General features: G+C 38.8%; 1 gene segment (V, D, J or C); it reads left to right on the forward strand.

Moving 5' to 3' along the window:
* LOC148526588 (Ig heavy chain C region, membrane-bound form-like) overlaps nucleotides 1-21,920 on the forward strand; it is a 506,994-nt gene that overhangs the window by 483,222 nt on the left and 1,852 nt on the right. Inside the window, 4 exon segments of the C gene segment in view lie at nucleotides 13,952-14,251; nucleotides 14,732-15,049; nucleotides 16,213-16,533; nucleotides 18,985-19,299. Coding sequence covers nucleotides 14,026-14,251; nucleotides 14,732-15,049; nucleotides 16,213-16,533; nucleotides 18,985-19,299 — 1,180 coding nt within the window.

A 21,920-nucleotide genomic window follows, 5' to 3' on the forward strand; every position in this document is an offset into this window, starting at 1 on the left:
GATTTCAAACAGATTGAATGTGAGGAACAAAGGACAGTTCAGAATCAAGGATGACACCTAGGCAACAGGCTTGTGGGATGTGGTTGATTGTTATTAACAGTGATAGAGAGATTAGGTTGGTAACTGTTATTGGCCGGTGGAAATATAATTAATTATCTTTTGGATATATTAAGTTTGAGGTGGCGAGATGACATCCAAGATAAAATGTCAGAAAGACATTCAGTGACATGGACCAATACAGATGGTGAAAAATCTGGGGAGGATGTGTAGATTTGAGTATCATCTGCATACAGATGATACTGAAATATGAAGGCGCTCATTAGTTTGCCAAGAGAGGTGGTTTAGATTGAGAAAAGCAGAGGACCTGAGACTGAGCCATGTGGTACTCCAATTAATAGATGTATCGAAGAAGAGACAGAATCAGGAAAACAAACAGTGAAAGAGCAATTTGATAGGTAGAATGAGAACCAAGAAAGTGCTTAGTCCTGAAGACCAAGGAATCGTAGTGTTTGTATAATAAGAGAGTGGTCAACAGTGTCAAAAGCAGCAGAGAGATCTAGAAGAATAACAAGTTAATGGCATTTAGACTTGGCAGTGACCAGGTCATTCACTGACCTGGTCACTGCTGTCTCTGTGGAGTGTTGGGAACGAAAGCCTTACTGAAGTGGGTCCAGTAAAGTATGTGAGTTAAGAAAGTGTGTGAGGCAAGTGTAGGCAAGTCTCTCAAGTAGTTTGGAGGAGCATGGGAGCTCGGAGATGGTGCAATTATTTGAGAGAGCATTAGGATCAGAATTTTGTTTGTTTAGAATTGGAGTAATCACTGCATGCTTGAATAGTAATGGACAGATAACAGTAGAGAGATTATAGATCTTAGTTAAGGTTGGGATTAGCACAGGAGACAGAGGCCCTTATTCAGAGCCGGACGCTCTGAAAGAGCGCTCGCTCTGAATCAGGGTTGTTTTTTTTAATTTTTGGAGCAGCCTCCTGGCCGCTCGCATAGCTGTGGGTGACCACCCATAGCTATAGCGAGCGGCCATGATGGAAGCTCTCCACTGACATCACTTGTGATGGCAGTGGGGCCGCACCCCAAACGGCAGGCATTCTCATGGGAACGCCTCTGTTTGGACAGCCACCCCCCGGTCCGCCTACCAAAGGGGGCGAGTTGTCACTCAACATCGACAGCTCGCCCCCTTTGGTCCGAGACCCGGAACGACGGATTGCCCGTCTCTAGCTGGGTTTCGCGCATGCACACGACGGAGCCGGCTCCGTCGTGTGCATGCGCTGTGGGCCACCATCAACCCAGTTGCGAGCGCTCAGCGCTTGCGACCGGGTCTGAATCAGGCCCAGAGTTTTACTGATTTGTGAGGGTATAGGACCAAGAGGAGAGGTAGTGGAGTAGGGGGATGAGAAGTGTAAATTCTTCATCTTCAGTTTTGGGGTCAAATGGATAGAATGTGCCAGAGGGTTCAAGTAGGAAATTGAGCAGATCACTGGCTGAAGAAGAGCATATAATTTAATTTCAGATTTTAGCAATCTTGTCCTTGATATAGGAAGAAAGACCTTGTGCACTAATAGTAGCAGGTGGGTTGGGTGAGAGAGGGAGGGGTAAGAAGTGATTTAAGCGTATCAAAAAATTGTTTTTGGGTTAGAGGCTTGGGCAGAGATGAGAGATTGGAAATATGTTTGTTTGACAATGTCCTGAGCATTACGATAATAGTGGTAGATAGTCTTTTATGTGAGTATGAGATTTACACCATTGATGTTCTACTTTATGTGAGAGTTTGTGCCTTGTTAATTTAAAATGCCATGGTTGATGGCATAAGCTGCATACACACGATATTAGAAAATGATTTTCGTTAATTTTTTCAAGGGAAAAATGAACGAAAATCGTTTACTAAAATCATTCATTTACTAAATGTAATGAACGATTTTTTTGAACTACAACCGATTTTTGCATATCCCTTACTGAAAATCGTTGAGTTGGTCAGTCTGACTGAACTACAAACTACAAACGTGAACGCGCATGAACGATAATCGTTCATTTTAACTCAGAAAGTGAACGATTTTTACAACGATTGAACGAAAAATTGTTGTGTGTGTATGCACCTTAAGTCTACGTGGAGTATGATGGGTAGCTGGAGCCATTTTATCAAGGGCTATTTCTAGAGTCTGGTTCAGGTATGATACAGCAGTCTCAGGAGAAGTTAATGTTGAAGATGTTGAGAATAGATGTCGCAGAGAGGTGGATAGTTGTTGAACAATAATAGCATTAATATTTGTAGGGTTTGAGGAGGCTTTGTTGAGTTTAATGACATTGTGGTTGCGTAAAAGAGGAGCATGTGCAAGTGATAACGTTGTGATCTGAGAGAGAGAAAGGAGCATTAGTGAATTTAGAGTATTTAACTGTTATATACCTACGACTTAATGACTGTTGCATAACAAATTTCCATGTATCCATAATAGCGTTTCCTACAATGTGATAAGCTCTAGTCATTGGTGTATCTGTAATGGGTGTATGTTGTGCAGTGCAGATGAGCCCCTGTGTCCAAGGGACCCCCACACTGCATACCTTGCAAGTATATTTTCAACTCACATCTCCGGTGACCCATGTCAGTGCTGCACAATTCACAGGGAAATGGCATGCTTGTCATTTTCCTGATGATTTGCCAGTACCAGTTTTTCAATTTGTGCACTAGTTCAGTTTGTGCATGCGCAGTAGAATAATCACTGGAAACAAGGCATAGGTACCATGTTCCTGGAGACATGGACAGTCAGGGCCGGATTAAGACTTGTGGGGCCCAAGTGCAAATAAGTTGTGACATGTCACATGATGCTGAGGAGGGGACTCGGGGGCCACTCTGTGCTGCATGTAGCAGCCCTAACTGTGCTGCTGCATCCAGTTGAACAGCCACGGCTGCTGAGCCACCATCCGGGAACAGTTGCAGCTGGACACCTGTTTTCTGCTGGGTCACATCGACCCTGTGTGGGAGGCCTCTATGTATCTGGGCCCTGGGCGACCACCCCAGTCACCCCCCTTAATCCGGCCCTGTGGACAGTAGACTTTGGCACAGTGACAGAGGCTACTCACAGCAGCACTGTGAGAGAGTATGGAGCCCATAAGAGGACTGCACACTGGCTTCCTACTCCCTTAAGCTGCCCCTGGCTCAACTGTTACTCTCGTTCTCTTCCTGAATTGATATTGGGCTGATATGTCTGAGAACATTCATTAATATCTGTCCTGTCTATTTATAAATCTCAATAATACCTTAATAGTGTTAAGAGCTGAAGTCCTGGTGGTATCTAAGTACCTGTAAGCATATTCAGCTTTAAGGGAAAGGTGGCTGCCATAGGTGACCACTTGATTAGTGGTTCTAGAGGTTTTGTCACTTCTATTCGGTTATTATTCATAACACTACATGGAGAAGATGTCGTGATGACATCTGAGTAATGCTAAGTGTGCTAAGGGCTACTAGGTGAAGTCCTGTATAGTGTGTTCTAAAGGTCTTATCACTTCTCAGCAGGTATTATAACAATCTTTAGGTATTTTGGTCTGATACATTAAACCCATACTAGAAAAGCTATAGATGTTGGGGACATGTTTGTTAGATGTGGTGACCATAAGCTATACTTTTTTCTAGTCAAGCATATCAGAAAGCTCATCGAGATGGGAACCAGAGTTTTAGCAATTCTGATTTGCCAGCACACTCCCGAATGTCAGCCTGCTCTGTGCTGTGTTCTACTGTATGTATCATTCCTTTTTCAGATCTTTCCTTTGTATCGATTCCATCTTCAGATTAATTTCTAATTACTTCTATCATCTCCACATTTCTAACCCTTGTTCATCTGTTTCCCTTGTAGTCCACACTGTTTACCAGCTTTTATAAAGAACATTATAAGTATAAAATATATGAGGAATCATGCAAGCCCAACTCATGCCTCTGACTTTCTTTGCACATGTGTTCTGTTCTGGATTCTTAAACTCTTTCAATCTCCAACTGTAAAACTTTCTCTGTTATAGATGAGAGTGTTGTCAAAAACATCATCAGGAATGAGGTTGTGTAACTTATCCAATGTTCAAAACTTGTGGCTAGCAATATTAAGAAGAATATATGATTTAATTTACAGATTCTTATTTGTTATTTAACAGAAGTTTTCTCTTGAAATAAATAAGACTTAAGAGATAAACAGGAAATGACATTACTTGTCCTCTATTTCCTTGAGTAGACATATACAAAACACCTAATACCATGTGAGCTGTGAGGGAGGTATCTGCTCAGTTAGGGTGTGAGAATACAATGACATCTCATGGTAAGATTTATTGAGCATATTATGTGACATTAGATTATTATATTTTGCTTTTCAATGCCTTATTTCTTAAGAATAACCAATTGGTCTAGTCATTGCATGAAAGTTGAAACCCGGAGCTAGGATTCAATACCGTTCATTACGATCAGTAGTTTCCTAGACAGGCCACATTATACCTCATTCTGTAAAGGTGGTAGATGCATCAGGATGAACAACTCACAAAATAGATCATGTTAAAATATCCTGTATTACCTATGATCAGCATTTTCCATGGAATAAGTCTTTGTACATCGTATGCTGCACACTCAGAGCATTATCATTTCAAAAACTTCACATAATGAGTATGCAGTAATGCAAGACACAAAATGAATCAGCAAGTAATTCTCTGGAATGTGTGGGAGGACAGGATGATGCTGAGATTTAATCAATGTTTTTTTGTTCTACCTTTCAATGATCAGAAGCAGAGGAGCTGTAAAGAAATAGTCACCCGCTACCGAAGAGTCACATGAAGCCATGTAGTCACTGTAAGTATTTAATATTATCTTTCTATAGTTCTATATGATTTATATATATTTGTACATTTTCACATGTTTCATTCTAAATGATCTATATGACCCAATCTATACATACTTACGAAGACACTGACGTTGATGAGGAATTAGTTTTACTCAGCAAGTGGTAATGCACAAAGCTAAAATCTTAGGAGCTGACAGATCAGTATATCGTCACATTGCACAGTTTAAAGTTAAACAAAAGCATAATAAACACCAGTAATATGCAATTACCAGTGAATGTTTGTTCTGCATCAGCTAGAATGCAGATACTTCCTATACATATCCCTACTTGTTTTCTGGTGCCCATGTATACAAACATTTTATATATATATATATATATATATCTATATATATATAGATATATATATATATATATATATAGACAATCCGGAGGTGCGGCACTCAGGGCATTGTAAAGTAAAGACTCAGACGCTTGAAGTCTTTACTTTACAATACCCTGAGTGGCGCACCTCCGGATTGCCTATCGTTTCACATTGTGAGGGCACCGGGTTAAGGTAATCGATAACATGAGTGCCGGACCATTATTGGCTTGTGTATATATATATATATATATATATGTATATATACACACACATGCATGTTGACCAGATATTCTTCCATATGTACAAAATACAAAGTGTCCTATAAATGTAGTGGATTCACTGCTCTGTATATTATATTTTGATGTTTGGCACTATGCACCTGCACAGCAGACTATTTTACAGCGTCATGAAACTGAGGTCACAGTGCCAGCTGTCTGATGGGAAGTGAGTCTGCAAAATGATTAGTAAGAGCACGCCAGTGTGGGTATGTAATGTCATAAATGTGTGGGACATTACTATAACGATTTTGGTAAATTATTTGAATGCAATGTGAAATATTCCTGTTGAGGCTGATGTGTTGCAGGTGTAGCTTTAGAGCTAACAGAGAGGCGAGCGGTACAGGTAGGTTTTCATGGTCAGATATGTCTTGTGATAGAATGTAATGGGTTTTTAATGCCAGTGCCATCATGGAAAGGCTGCTTTGAAATTTGTGGAACATACAGTAACACACAAACTGATGAATTTGGGTGACTAACACAAGTAAAACAGATTGCAGCATGGGGTTTTATTGGGATAAGTGCAGATATAGACAATGCAAAGCGGCCACAAATAAGAATTGTAATATCAATGACAGAAGAGCATGAAGCATCGGTCAGTACAGCCAGGCCTTTCTCTATACTGAATCAGTGCTGGAAAAGCAGTAAAGCGGAATGACAGACCCCATTGTTTGGGAATATAAAAAAAGGGAAATTTGTGATTAGTAGTTTAAGGGCAAAGATGGCAGAAACCTAAATCCCTGGAGATGAGAGCAGTATATTAGGGCCATACTACTGCTAGTGGTGTAACTGTGTTAATAATGCATGCAATAGGACAGGAGGTGGACACTGCCATCCAGCAGTTATGTTACTAAACCTAAGCTTATATCCATGTGCATCAATAGAAGCACGGAGGTCAATGTTGGGCATGCCATAATTTGCAGTCATGGAATATAAAGCAGAATAGGACAAACGGATTTTACCTTTGTGCAGAGCTGTGTGTACTCATCACAGAAGCAGTCTGTTGTCACATGCATGATGGACATAGACAAATACATAGGTACAGTAGTTGTTTTGTGTTAAAATGCCCTAAAGGTCTTTATGTCAGGTATGTTGTATAAACTTCTATGTAAAGGTTTATGGCTGAGATTGGATGAATTCAGTACAGTTTAGAGGTTCCTAAACTTGATCCTCAAAGCACCCTAACAGCGCAGGTTTTAAGGATAGTTGTTCCTCAGTCAATTTCAGTTAACTATATGTGCTCAACCTTGGATATCCTTAAAACCTGGACTGTTATGGTGCCTTGTGGACCGAATTTAGGAACCACTGCAATAGTGGACAGCGCAGCTACAATGAATGCAACTCTATTGATTAGGTATGCTTGCCCTATTGGGATGCCAGCGTAGGAATTCTGCCAGCCGGGCTCCCGATCGCCGGCATCCCATACCCAACCCGATTTATCTGTAAGCAAAACAAAAGTGTAGCAAAAATGTATATCAGCAAAGCTACTATATTTGTAAGGAATATAATGTAACTAAACTATAAAAGCAGAAAGGTTTTAGATGTGGCACTGACAGAACTACAGTACTATGGCTTGTAGTCACTCTGCTTAACCTGTTTCTGTAGATCAGTTTCTCTAGAACATGTTTGCAGGATTGCATAATGCTATACTGACATTGTAGAAGTAGAAACATAAGCTGCAGTGCAGTAGAGGAGCTAGGGGGTCGGAATATACATTGCTGGGTTTGTCAGCAGCTATAGACAGCTACACAGAAGGAGCTGCATTGGAAATCTTTTTGAGAAAAGCAGGATAAAGGTAAAGAAGTAGAGTAGTAAACTTACAGAACAATGTTCTGCGCTACAGAAATAGGAAAGTGTGCTGCAAGGTTACAGAGAGCTTAGAAATAGCGATGAAGCTGTTTGCGAATAATAATGGAACAGTTGGGGTAAAATGATGAGGAGCTGGCTGGATGTACTCTGACAGGGCTGTGTACTGTATATAGAGCAATTGCAGGAATTATAGGCTAATGGGACAGGCAAAGCAGTTCATATTCACTGCGTATATCATGGTATGTCTGTGACAGAATTCTGTTTGGGGAATTATAGATCTCTATATATAATGTAGGGAGTAGGTCCAGGGATAGCAGGGTAGATTGCTAGGCTGAATAGAGCTCTAGACAGAAATGAAACATGTATGACTGGTACTGCAATACTGCAATATTGGTAACAAAGCTGTACATACTGTATGTGTACTGCTTTGGGAGGGGATTTAGTACAGGACAGGCAAGAATGGATTGTAATGGGAAAATCATTACAGGGATCGCAGCATGATCAGAAACTAGAATAGGGACAGCAGGTTAATGTTAGACTAGCTGCTGGTGTATCAGAACTGGCCATAGCTCCACTGCTGCCCATACTACACATGAGAACTAAGGTTTGGGAGTTTTATATGTTTATAGATAATGACACACAAGTATAATTTGACAGTCTGTGGTTCCAGAGCATTATTTCCTTGGAAGAGACAAGAGTCTAAAAATGGTGAATGGACATGGTTCAGACACACAAGAATACTACGGGACTAGTAGGTTGATTTAAGGTGCTGTACCAAGTACATTGTTAGCTTTCCAATGATGGACGGGAGTACACTGCATTAATGACGGGAATTTTTGCAGTGAAATCCATCTATTAAAAGGAGATGAATTTGGCATATGTATAATATGGATATGGAATTCAGCAATGGCTGAGTCTAGATTAATTGACAGAACTGTGTTTAGAAAGAAGTAACATAGTATTAAATACTTGGGTATATTACAGATTATATTCACAAAGCAGTGTAGGTACTTATAATGTTAGCTGTCAGTGTATTAGGACAAACTATAGCTCCATCATTGCCCCATACAAAACATGAGAACTGCAGGGGATGGGGTTTTTTTTATTATAGCTGTATAAACCTGTATGTAGCAGGGTTTGGGTCTGTTGAAAGCATGGGTGGGATTCTACCTGTTAGCTGGGAATGATGAATCACCATAGGAGCAGCAGAATGAGATGTAAACCTGTGTGGGGGTATGACAGAAAGCAGTACGATGGGCTTGCCACTCACTTAGCTGTTCAGCAGGGATATTCAACATGCAGTCCTCCAGCTGCTGTGGAACTACACATCCCAGCATAATAGCAAAACTGTGGTAGGCATGCTGGGATGTTTAGTTCCACAGCAGCTGGATGGCAGCATGATGTACAATACCAGAACTGGTGCTAGCTAGCAGGTACTCTACACAGTGGTTGTATTCACTCCCCTCATCTTCCACCACCTACAAATGTACACACAAATATAACTAGACAATCTGTCAAAAAGGTGCAGTGAAGTCAGTTTAGCAAAATAAATTGAATTTGGAAAACTGATAAAAATATGTGTATGGAGTTCATGAATGCTGGTTCCACAACTGGTTGTACACAAACTGACAGACATGTAGCATAGAATAGTAGGATACATTATAATATATTCACGATGCAGTGTAGAATCAGCACTGGTACAATCCAGGGCTATATGGCTGGTTGGCAGTATACTAGTATTACAACCAGGTTTGTGCACTTTACGGTACACGAATTGCAAACGTGTGTGAAGATGATGAGTGGTGTAGAATGTAACCCATTGCAGGGTTCTGCAGGGTTGATTAGACAGCTGGGTGCACACTGGCAGACATATTGGTTGATCAAATAATTGCCAAATACAGTATATCGGGTTCCTGTTGGCCAGTGGGTACCGGCAATACGTCTGTGAATGACGTCATTCACAGACATATCGCATTAGCTGTACTACACAACCGATGGCAGATATATCTGTCCACTATGCTGTGTGTACGGGCGGTCTGCCAACTGCCCGTACAGTTGCAGCAGAGGCAACCCGGCCAGCGGGACCCGTGGCCAGATAACAGATGGTTGTTCAGTGTGTATGAACAACCATCATCTGCAGATATATCTCTCCATTGTGCTGTGTGTACGGGTGGTCTGCCAACCGCCCGTACACTTGCAGCAAAGGCCGTGGGGAGGGGGGCAGGACACGCCGCCCGGCCAGTGGGTCCCGTGGCAAGATGATGGTTGTTCACTGTGTATGAACATCTATCATCTAGAGATATATCTGTCAGGTGTGTATCCAGCTTAAGTTTACAAAATTGTATAAAGGTTCATTAAAATTCATACATCAGCATATTCAGAATATGTATTATTTATTGCAGGGGAGGTTGTACTGTACATATATAGTTGAGCTGCATATGTTACTGAAGTCAGATTGGTAAAAAAGGAGTATCATTTACAAAATGGGTAAGGAGCTCTATAGTGAACTTCTGTGTATTGATGAGTGCAGATCCAGTACTGCAAAATTCATCATAATATGGCTTGCCAAATGTAGATATTCTAACATACCACTCTGGGGGGTGCAGCTATTACAGGTGCCCGCACCCATAAGGGACAGAAACATATGTCATTCCAGCACGCCTTATATCAGAATGTACATATTTATAATGCTAAAGTCTGTATTTGTATCTATATCTGCCATTGATCTTGCCATAACCCACATTGTGATGCTCTGTCCTTTGTGCTAGCACATGAAGGAATACATTCTTGTCCATACCACCCTGAAGGAAGGTAGAGAACTGCTATGGTCATATCAGGGTGGGTTGTCAGAGACAGTACTGTGTTTGTAGAGCCAGACCAGTAATACTAAGGTCATGGATGGACGTATTCTCATAGAGCAATATGTGGGGAATAGCATAGATTGCAGAGTTGGGACTCAAATCAAACAAGTGGGAGGGTAAACACAAGATTATTGGATGGAATACATTCCAAAAGTAATGTTTTGTTTTAAATATTTATTTGGGGAAAATAATATTTTTTGCAGAAGTTATAAATATGTTTTGTAGGAATTAGAGTATAGTACTGTTAGCATTACTTCCAGACAAACATACAAAAGCAATATATGTATGTCTCCATACTACAATGAGCAACCATGAAATGCAGCTGGAGTTTAAAGTGACTCTGTTGTTGCAATGTGTTGGAGATTTTACAGCATACTTGCCAAATCTCCCTTATTGTCAGGGAGACTCCCTGAAATAGTAGCAATCTCGATGTCTCCCTGAAAAGTACAGCAATCTCCCTGATTTCAGCTTACCCCTATTATGTAGCTGTTATAGTAAACAAAAACAGAGATCTGTACATCAAATAGGATCATTAGTATAATTTCCCTTTATTGATTATAAGGCACAATGATCCCTATGGCTACATGCATCTTCTGAAAAGTATCAGTGTGTTTTCATCAACAAATAGATCTTACTAACTGCTTTGGGGCTCATTTATATTTGGATGTAAATCAATGTTATGACACGCCTCTCAGATGTAGCAGTACACGTCGACTTTACCACCGTACTCATAGGTGCTGTTTTCACAATTTCCCTGAAATGCTGTTTCAAAAGTAGGCATGTATGCTTTACAGTTACAGTGTTATAGTGCTACAACAATATGGTTAGATCAACCCCAGCAGGAAACAGGAAATGTATGCATGTGGGCTGTGCTTCAGGCAATATGCTATGTATATTGTTTCTGAAGGATGGCTGCAAACCTGTTGCCCTGTAACATGCATTCAAGCTATTGTGAAACAACTAGTGCCCACAGGAAAGGCTGGGCCATGTAGCATGGCAACAGCTCCATGACCAAAGGTTGCCTATCTCTTAAACACTAACAATCCACAGGTGTGCAAAAGCATATTTGTGTATCACAATACACAAGTGTCATACCATGGATGAATGAATTTATGGGTGGAGGGGGGCGGATAGCACTTATGTACACATTAATGGGACAGAGCTGAACTGGATGTAGAACTAGATGAATGTGCAGTTATAACACATCTTTAGAGCAGAAATAGTATTGCTTGACTTTCTAGTTCATCAGTAATGTAATGTGCTGGATCTGTTAATTTATTATATACATGTTAGATTGGTGGTCTAGTAGCACTGAATTACAGTGAGTGGTTGAAGTGGGCTGTCAAGTCAACTGTTTAGGCTAAAGTAAAGTACTTTGAAATCTAGATGTTCCGCTTTCACAGAATAGTATAATATGAATTGGTATTGTTTTGCCTCGCAATATTGTTTGGTAATCATATTATTATATTATTACATAATAAGAAGTTAGAAGAAATGTATTGCTGTTATTGCAGTGCTTACCATATAAACACACTTTATAGTCAACTAAACTACTACACTAGGTATATGCTATAAAAGTGATCATATATTTTTGTGTTAGGCAAACAATGCTGACTTTCACTTTTTAGAAGTGGCAGAAAAATTGTGATATAATGTACAATGCTAAACATGAGTTAAGGTTACATTTTTGTAGAATATCTCAATATCCCCCGAATGTACCATGGATGGACCGCAGTACATATCACCGATATCTGTTGCAGTTCATCCATTTCCAACAGCAGCTACAGCCCCCAAAGGTTTCTATGGGGACTGAGAAGCTGTCAGATTTGCCACTTGGCCCCAGTAGGACAATCTCTAAAAAACTTTATCCTATAGTAGCCTATGTGCTACTAAGTTGCAAGTTCTGGCTGTCACACTGCTTCCAGTTCTTTGCCAGGATAGGCTCTTATCGAGGCCTGTCTCCTGGCAGGATATCTTGTACCTGACTAAGTTTTCAGCTTAAGTGTGGCCAGGCTGGACACATGTGGTGATACCATGTTCTCTACACCAGAACTGAAGGGACATTAGAGTACACATCCTTGTGTGGCATGGCACAGCTGTTTATAGTGGTCCATTCTAATCATGACAAAGAAAAACAAAATATTCAGAATAAAACTATAGAGAATGATGTTGTATTCAACCAACCAGATATTTATGTCTGCATAACAAAATCCAATCCCATTTTGATCTGACAAAAAATATTTTTAGGCCACACATTGGATGAACCCTGTAATAGGCTAAATTGAAGTTATTAGGTTGTTACTGCATTGTAAGTAGAAACATAAATGATGCAATTAGATTACCAGTGAACAAGAGATGCACAATTGAACAACAAAGCTTCTTAACTCTGCACATGGCAATGCAGTGAACAAAAACTATTAACTACAGTACAGCTCTTATTATATAGAGCTTATTATTGTATTAATATTAGTCATGTTACATGTCATGTATGTACATGGATTAATTATTGTTGAATAGCATATACTGTATGTAACACATGTAAACCATGCCATGTGAGTGTTGTTAGACAGTCTACATCTTCAGTATAAATACATAACCTTATTAAATATATATAACTATAGACATTGTGAGTTATTCATCATAATCTGAACTGTGTATGAGTAGGGCCGTAACTAGGATAGTGCGACCAGTGCCATACACTATAAATCAAAGTATTGTCACACATCTCTTTTTACAGCCAACCAATGTAACATTCTGACAACTATACCACTCAAGCTATTTGTAATGGTGTTAGGAGTTGGCTCAACAAATGCTAATTCCTGAGTGTTACTAAATTGGGCACCACTTGTGTGATGTGTTACTTCTTCCTCATTGGATAAAACGAAACATGGAGAAACATAAATCACTCCAATAATATTGATAAAGTAGTCACAATAATTGTGCAGGTTGATAACAGAATAAGACTACAGTATTACCTTTCAGAGGACATCCAGAGTCACTGCGACTGTTCCTAAATAAAATTCTATTGATATCGGTCTTCATTATTTGCTGGTAATGTTATCTTTGGACACACTGGGCTTTATTGCAAAATACATTATCCATACAGCTATTTAGTGATCAAAAGTAATTTTCTTTCTCCTATCATTATATATTAATATACCTCTGAGCCTGATACTATGTAACAGAGGATGTAAGGTAGCTTTGACACATAAGTGATTATTTAATAAAATGATGCAATGTGCAGCCAACCAGAATCTGTTATTTTTATACTATGGGTTATAGAGAAAAAAAACAAAGCAAGTCAGAGTGGTTTTGATAGGTTAAGCCAGAGGTTCCGAAACTCCGCCGTTACAGTCCATGTTTTAAGGATATACATGCTTGAGCACAGTTGACTTGCTTAGTACCTCAGTGAGTTTGATTTAACCATCAGGATTCAAGCATGGATATAAAACCTGGACTGTAATGGCAGAATTTGGGAACATATGGGTTAAGCGCTTGTGTATATAGAATCAATTTTATTTAAGTAAGCCATAAAAAGAATAAACAATTGAGTATTTATAATTGCCATTAGAAAAAAATTATGTTGCAAATTGCAACCAACACAATGGTATCCTTTGCTAAACTGTACTAGAGACTTTAAGAATAGTTGCTATTGGCAACACTATGGTTTTCTGTCATAAGAGTTTTGTTAATGCCCACCAAATGCAGCTTGTTGTGATATCCTATAAGTGAAAGCAACTTATTATTAAGTGTATTCATGATTACAATGAAAGGATTTAAACACGGCATGTAGAATTCACTTTTGTGTTACTTTGTATTTGCAGCACAGCAAAGTGCTCCTTCTGTTTTCCCTCTGTTGCCCTGCTGTAAGACTCTGTCCTCACAACAAGAAGTCACTATGGGGTGCTTGTCTACTGGTTACCTCCCCAATCAGTTAGATGTCCAGTGGAATGGAGGCTCTATAACGAGTGGAGTGAAGAACTTCCCAGCTGTACTTGGAAAGAATGGGGACTACCTCTCAGTTAGTCGTTTGACTGTCTATAAGACTGAATGGGACAATAAACCATATGAGTGTAACGTGCTTTTCAAACCAACAGGGGCTAAAATCACAAAAAAGATGCCAGGTAGGATCATAATAACTACTCACTTAGAAGTTTTGAAATATGGTGTTTTAACTATAAATCAGTTACTTTCCAAATCATCGCCTTCTAGAACAAATGTGCATTAACTCAAATTGACTAATTCACTGATCTGTGCAAAATGGCCTTTTAAGACTTTGAATTTATTACTACTACAGAAAGGCATTACGTTTGGCTCAAGCTAGTGTAAATATAAATATGTTATTTACCAACAAAGTGCAAGTCTACAGTAAAAAGTAATTTGCTATTTAGAGTAACCAATCATAGATAAACCACTATGCTATGTTCAAAACTATTCACTGCAAATCTGCCTCTATAATGTAAGGTTATCAGAGACAACGGTGGAAAATACAAAATAGTGTTTTCTTAATTTGGTTAAAGAAATACCATTATGATAATTCATGCTGTAGTTATTATGGGTGCCTAAAGGACACCATTTATGAAATGTTTTGTTTGCTCCTCTAGAGTGTACAACTAAAAAGACCCCACCCACAGTGGAAGTCATGCAGTCCTCCTGTGGTGAAAGTGGTTCAGTTGATCTGGTCTGTCTCATCAGCAACTACACTCCTAATGAAATCTCCATACAGTGGCTTTTGAATGGACAGCAGACTTCCATTTCTCCAACAAACACCACTCCTTACAGAGATAATGATGGTAACTTTGGATCTAGTAGCAGAGTCAGTGTGCCACACGAGGATTGGAATACTGGAGACATCTACACATGTAGGGTGAACCATCCTGCAACCTCCACAAAAAATGAAGATAAAATAAAGAAGTGTATAGGTAAGAATAGCATACCTTCAGGTGAGTGCTAGGCCACTGGTACTCTTCAAGATTTAACATTTGTTTGAAATGAGGGACAGAAGTTGCCAATATCAGGGTTGAATTAGCATTAGGCACAGTAGGAATGTAAGATAAAAAGATACAATGAGAGGCAAATCTGTCCCTGCATAATTTGTTTCATTAGCAAGTAGAAACACAAACTATGATACCACTATGGATAGCCATCGAAAAGCGATGTGTAGCAACCATCAATGTTCTCATTCTGATGGAAATTTTATTTTCATTCTATGCTGGGATTGCGATGTTTGCCAGGTTTGCTTACTTCTTTCCAAAGGCTCATCTGCTGAGCAGAAACTGAGGCCTGGGAACACCAGGAAGGAGTGTCTGAATCTGAAACAGAACTTTTTTGTACATGTGCAAGCTTCTAGTGTCCTCTGTGCATGTACACTAGCTAACCATCAGTGGTTAAACCGTCATATGGGCTCCATGAAATGAATACATGTCATGGCAAAGCATGTGCCATAGCAGCAACATTGCCACTATTCCCTGGCACTCTTCTGGTGGCCATCTATAGACAACCCTTAGGGCAGGATGTAATAGAGATCGAGTCTGCCAGAGGTACGTGATGCAGACTGATCTCGATCGTTTTTTTTAAGTTGCAGTCATTTACAAGGCAAAGCCAGTTCGGCTTCGCCTTGTAAATGACTGCAACTTAAAAAAAATGATCGAGATCAGTCTGCATTACATCCCGACCAAATGTGGGTGTCAACATCCCCAATTTGACACACACAAATCATGCCCAAAGGTAAACAAAAAACACACATTTAGTGTGAGATCCCTCTTTTTCTGTCAGGCCCCACTCCATTTGCAGCCCAAAGCCAGGCCAGTCTTTGAAATATCAGGACTGTAGATTGCGATATATTCAATGAATTACTAGTGTCACTAGAATCATTTGTTCTGTTACATTAATAAGGAAGCTTAAGTACCAAGGGCCTTTACAACATATGTTATTTTGAGAGGATGATAGCGTTTTTGATCACAATTGACATAACAGTGCCTTGTTTTTTTCATTATTTTTTGATAATCAGATATTGTTATTATATTGGTTTATATTAAAGACAGCTTATGTTCTATGTCATGATAACTGTGACTTTCCTTTTCAGAGTCTAGCGGCATGCATCCAAAGGTTGTTCTTTTGCCTCCTTCCCCCAAAGACTTACTAATCACCATGGAACCAAAACTTATCTGCCTGGTGTCTCAAATGGATTCACCAAGCTCTTTAGCCATCAAATGGAGCCGTAGTGATGGCAAAAAAGCTGTGGCATATAATTCTGGGCCTGATCAAGAGTATGATGGCACATATAAATATAAAAGTACACTGAGGGTATCTTTAGCTGACTGGAATTCCGAAAAATCATTCACCTGCACCGTCCAACATGATGATCTTCCAGTACTAATAGAAAAGACTATACAAAAAAGAGAGGGTAAGAATATTTGTCTGTGACCAAAATAGGTGCATTGTTTATAAACGTCTGGATTCTATATTACTTAAAGGATTGGCGTTCATTGAGAATTGCAGTCATTTTTCACACTTGAGCATGTGTTCATTCAGCGTAATATAACTCATCCCACCCACACTATAAGAATGTACCATCGGTCCCTACTTTGTGACAAGGTAAATAAGTAAATACACATAAATGTCACTGATTTTATATAAAATTACACTGATATATAAAAAAATACAAAACTATTTATTATGTGTTAAATTAGAAATCATTCACATAATTCTGACATATCCCATAACAACATTGTAGTAATAAATATAACGGATAATGTAAAGCATTATGTTTAAAGATCATGTAAAGTATAATAGAGATAATACTGTATTCACTCTAATACTTTGTAGTGTATGGAATTATGGAGTTAGAGGAATATCACCAAAAAATTTTACCAAAATGAAGCTCTCACCATAAAGTGCTCACTAGCCTTGTCCTGTGGATCATAGCTCTTCCCCTATGCAACAAATGGGTCAGTGTAGGAAATGGCCAGATACATCATATGGGATACAGCATTTGAAGAATTCTCCTTGCAAATGCTTTGGGAACCCATCAAAAAAATAATTGTGGAAGAAAAAAGACCTGAGGGGAGATGTACTTTCAAACACAGCCTGCAAAGTGACAGTTAAGAGCTGATTGGTTGGTACTTTGTCTCCATCCACTTTATCCCTCCAAGGCTTAGTACATAGACCCCCTGATCTGTTAACGCCATATCAGGGTGTATTTCATTTTTTTATGCGGTTATGTAAAAAAAACATTAATTGACTATGTAAATTAATTAAATAATGTTTTGAAAAAGAAGACGGGATGTACTAATCACAAAAATGCATGAAAACCTCCGAAAACTGCCATTTTCGGAGGTACCTTGCAATAAACATGGCTTGTCTATAGTAGCTTATAGGCTTCTTTTCGCAAGAAGCCCCTGTAGAGGTACCCAAAGGATCTTTCTCTGTCTCCTGCCAATTGCACATGCTGATGGCATGCATGGGCAATAGGACTCCCTGGTCATAATCCTGGAAGTCCTCTCCTCACAAGGGACAGCTCTTCCAATAAGAGTTCCTTATAGGTAAGTGTTACTTCATATCGGCAATCACAGATGCTGGTTTGCAGGTGAAAGAGAGCGGGTTGTATAGCAATTTTCATGCGAAAATTTATATATCCCACCCATAGTAAAAAGTACATGGACAAAAAGCGGTGGCAATTGTGGATGACCGCAGAAGTCACAACTACTACTTTAAGCTATAACAAGTATCTGTATGACTTTATGCACATGGAAACACTGCCAACTCTTTTTCCATCCACAGCCACAACCATTATCACCAGTATCAGCCCTTATACCAACCTCATTGCTGGGTGCAAAAGATCACCCATGCTCCATACGTAGGCCTCAAACTAGCACGGAAGTTGGGCAACACGCCCACCACACTCCCATGAGACAGATCTTTTCCATGCATTTGCAAGGTGGCCACCCAGTCGCTGCCCAGAAATGCCCACTTAACAGACAGAGAGACCCGGCCACGCATGAAGCTAAGCGACTGCTCTCAGATCCTCCGCCAAAAGTTTTTTAATAAATGTAGGTGATTATTATCAGGATTAACTGCAATAAAAGAAAAAATCACACCTATCACCGAAATGGGCGTTAAATAAAATAGGTTTTAAGTGCTCCTTACTTTCCGCCCTGTGCCTTGCCCTTAGACCAGGGGTGGGCAATAAGTGGCCCTCCAGCTTTTGTTGAACTACAAATCCCAGCATGTCTTGCAACAGTTTTAGCATGGCCAGATAGCAAAACTGTTGCAGGTCATGCTGGAATGTGTAGTTCTACAACATCTGGGGGGCCGCTTATGCCCACCCCTACCTTAGACTGTACTTGTGACTGGAATCATATGTTTAAAAGAAAGAGATAACAGCCGCCACTTCCACTGCTTGTGTCTCCTCGCCACGTGTCTCCTCGCCACTGATCAACTACAAACTAGCTCTCTCTGCCCAGGGTAGAGACAAATGGATGCTTTCCGCATTCAGCATATATCAGTTATGGGAATACAGCGTTTATTAGTTCTTTATCTTTTCTGCCAGCATTCATAGAGTTTATGTGTGGTAGCGTGACAGACACCGGGATTTACATTGCCTGCAATGTGCCGACATAAACAGGGAATATATGCCAGCGTTTTAGGGCTGATATATCTTGATCAATATTGACGTGAACTCTTAACTTAATATGTAATGTAGTTTGCTTCGTGCTATTTCATTCAAGTCGTTACCAGTTATAAAAAATTGGGGTCTGTGTATATATATATATATATATATATATATATATATATATATATATATATATATATTAGAATAATGTAATAATGTATTATTTTCATTATTTCTCTTCAGAGTTCGCAACAGAGCCAGTGATTTATATTTATCCACCGGCAGCAGAGGAACTTCTCGTCAATGACTTTGTTACTCTTATCTGTCTGGTGAAACGCTTTAACCCTAAGCATATTTTCATCCAATGGAAGAGGAACGGTGTTGTCCAGGATGAAGACTACTACAGAAACACTGAACCCATACAGGAGGAAGATGAAGAAAGTTACTTTATGTACAGCAGATTAACCATTGAGAAATCTGACTGGAACAGAGGAGCCACATATACCTGCATTGGAGTGCACAAAAACATTACTTCCAAAGACATAAAGAAATCTAGGGGTAAATGATTCTTGTGCTTTCTCTTCCTGTCCAGAAGCTGAACTAGGCCCAATAGCTTATTCTTTTGTTTACCCTCTTCATCATTTACATTTTAATCATCAATTATCATCAATTTGATGTGTGGAACATCAGCAATCATGTTTCAGTGCCACAGAAGTGATGCAAATGTTAAATAAGTGTAGTTTGCTCCATTTGGATGTTTTTCTATTGAACAGTAGTGCTCATTAACCAATGCTGCATTTATTTATCACGGGCATCCAAAGTCTGATTGCTTGCTATGGTTGAAACGTGGACCTAAAGTAAATGCAATGTTAGTTAATGGAATTTCACTTGGAATCAAAATATTCCATCACCTATTATACAATTATCTAACGACACAAACTGCATTGTGTTAACATTGCTCATCATAGCTCCTAACAGGTGTTTGTCATGCAAAACTGATTACCGTCCAACGTATATCTCTTCCCGTATGTCTGGTGTGTGGAACACTGGATCTTACTTTGTGTCTGTTGTGTCATGTCATGTGTGCTTTTATCTCAATAAACTCTTGTCTATGATTATATCACTAAACTAAATATGTCTCTTGTTTTGTCATCTTGTGTTCTGATCTCATGGTATTAATGATATGAGAAATAGTGATCTATAGATTCTAAACAGTATTAGTTATGATTCTGATCAAGAATACATATAACGCCAACATATACAAATATCAACAGGTACAAAGGAAACATCCAGTAAGTGGATTTCTCACCCCATGTTGGGTCTAGCAATACTTTTATAGCAGGTGAGACCTGGGGGTGTATTAATTTAAAATCAATTAAATTTGATCAATATCGATGTCGCAATGTGTTTCACACATTTACTAGCAGACAATATATATATATTTTTTTTTTTTAAGTGTTAGTAAATGTGTGATTTAGCCCCAGAAGCTCAACATCAATGTTGATTAATTAAAATCAACCATTAGTAAATATACCCCCATATCTCAATTGTTCATATCTCAGATTTCTCATACAGTAAAATGATAAAGTAATATTAGGATACATTTATTTAATGCAATAGACTTTAGTCATTGGATTTGACATCTTGTTTTACTTAAGCAAACTATTTGAAAGTTAGATTTAAAAAAAAAAAAAAACATACCTCTCTAAAGTGTTTAATATCTCTTTAAGGAATGTTGTGTATTGTCTGTGACAGTGGCAATCATGTATGTGTAAGGTACTTTTACAATGCACATAAAACCTATATTTACATATAAAGATTTAAACTTAATCTACACTTTTGCAGGGGCAATAGCAGAATTGTGGAGAAGCCATCCACATGTGTAAGGCATATAACGTAGGATGGGGCATTCTCAATGGCCAACTGCCACATTTTTTTATATTGGATCAAGGGGTATACAAAGTTTACACACCTGTGGCACATATAAATCCTATCATATTATAGTCTACAAACTACATTGTTCCCTTTCCCAAACATTATATATATATATATATATATATATATATGTGCGTGTGTGTGTGAGGTGTGTAAACATTTACTTAAGCACTTGGTTATCATTGCATTTTAAAAAGACAATTGACAAGACAACAGTATATTGACAAAATACTTCTGCACATGAATGAAAAGAAGTCCTATTATTTTTAAAAACTCTTTTAAATGTAACCTTTAAGGGAGCTCTGTGACAATATTATGGAACACACTGTAAAAGACAAGCGGTATATTTACTAAACTGGGTTTTTAGAAGTGATGTTGTTGCCCATAGCAACCAATCAGATTCTACTTATCATTTATCTGTCATCTTCTAGAAGATAATAGCTAGAATCTGATTGGTTGCTATGGGCAACACCTCCACTTCTAAAAACCTGCACATTAGTAAATATACCCCATACTCTCAGTTTTGGTGTACTGATTAGCAGTGTTGTTTCTGTCTGCCTTACAAATTACTAGATTGTTTTGCATTTGCAATTAACATTAAGTGGCTTATTTACTAACATGACGCAGAGTGCTCAGATATGGAACAACGCTTTGCAACCAGCCACATTTTATTTACTAAACTATACAAAAAGAATATGACAGAATCGTTTTGAATTGCAGCAGAAGTGTATACATTGAGCTATGTTAAAAAATTAATTCCTTAGTATTCAAGAAAGCAATTTTGACATTGTTCCCTAAGTATGATGGTTAGGACAATAACTGGTATGCTTGTGCTTAACAGTGACTGTATTGGACATCTACTTTTGAATCCAAAGTGTTTCCTCCATGTGTAGTACTGTTGTATTGTCTGTACTCTGTGGTTCTTTATCCATATATGAACTAATGGGGAACATGCCACTGTTTCTAGTTTCCCAAAATAATCTAATCTGCTCACTTAAATAGCAAGTGTATTTGATTGGCTAGATCCAATAGATAAATGTGATTTTCTGCTGATCGTAACCAAACTGCATAGAAGTTCCTGTGATGTAGCTGGTCTTCCTGATCATGACAGGACTAAACCTGTGGTCTTACCGTGTGTGGAAGAATTGACCACACATCTGACTTACAGTTACATTACACTTTGGAATTCAAATTGAAGCCACTTTAAGGGTAACTCCATTTAAAAAGTAAAACAAATCATTATG

The sequence above is a fragment of the Taudactylus pleione genome, unplaced genomic scaffold, assembly GCF_031769625.1.
Source record: "Taudactylus pleione unplaced genomic scaffold, aTauple2 ptg000095l, whole genome shotgun sequence".
In the NCBI taxonomy this organism is placed as follows: Eukaryota; Metazoa; Chordata; class Amphibia; order Anura; family Myobatrachidae; genus Taudactylus; species Taudactylus pleione.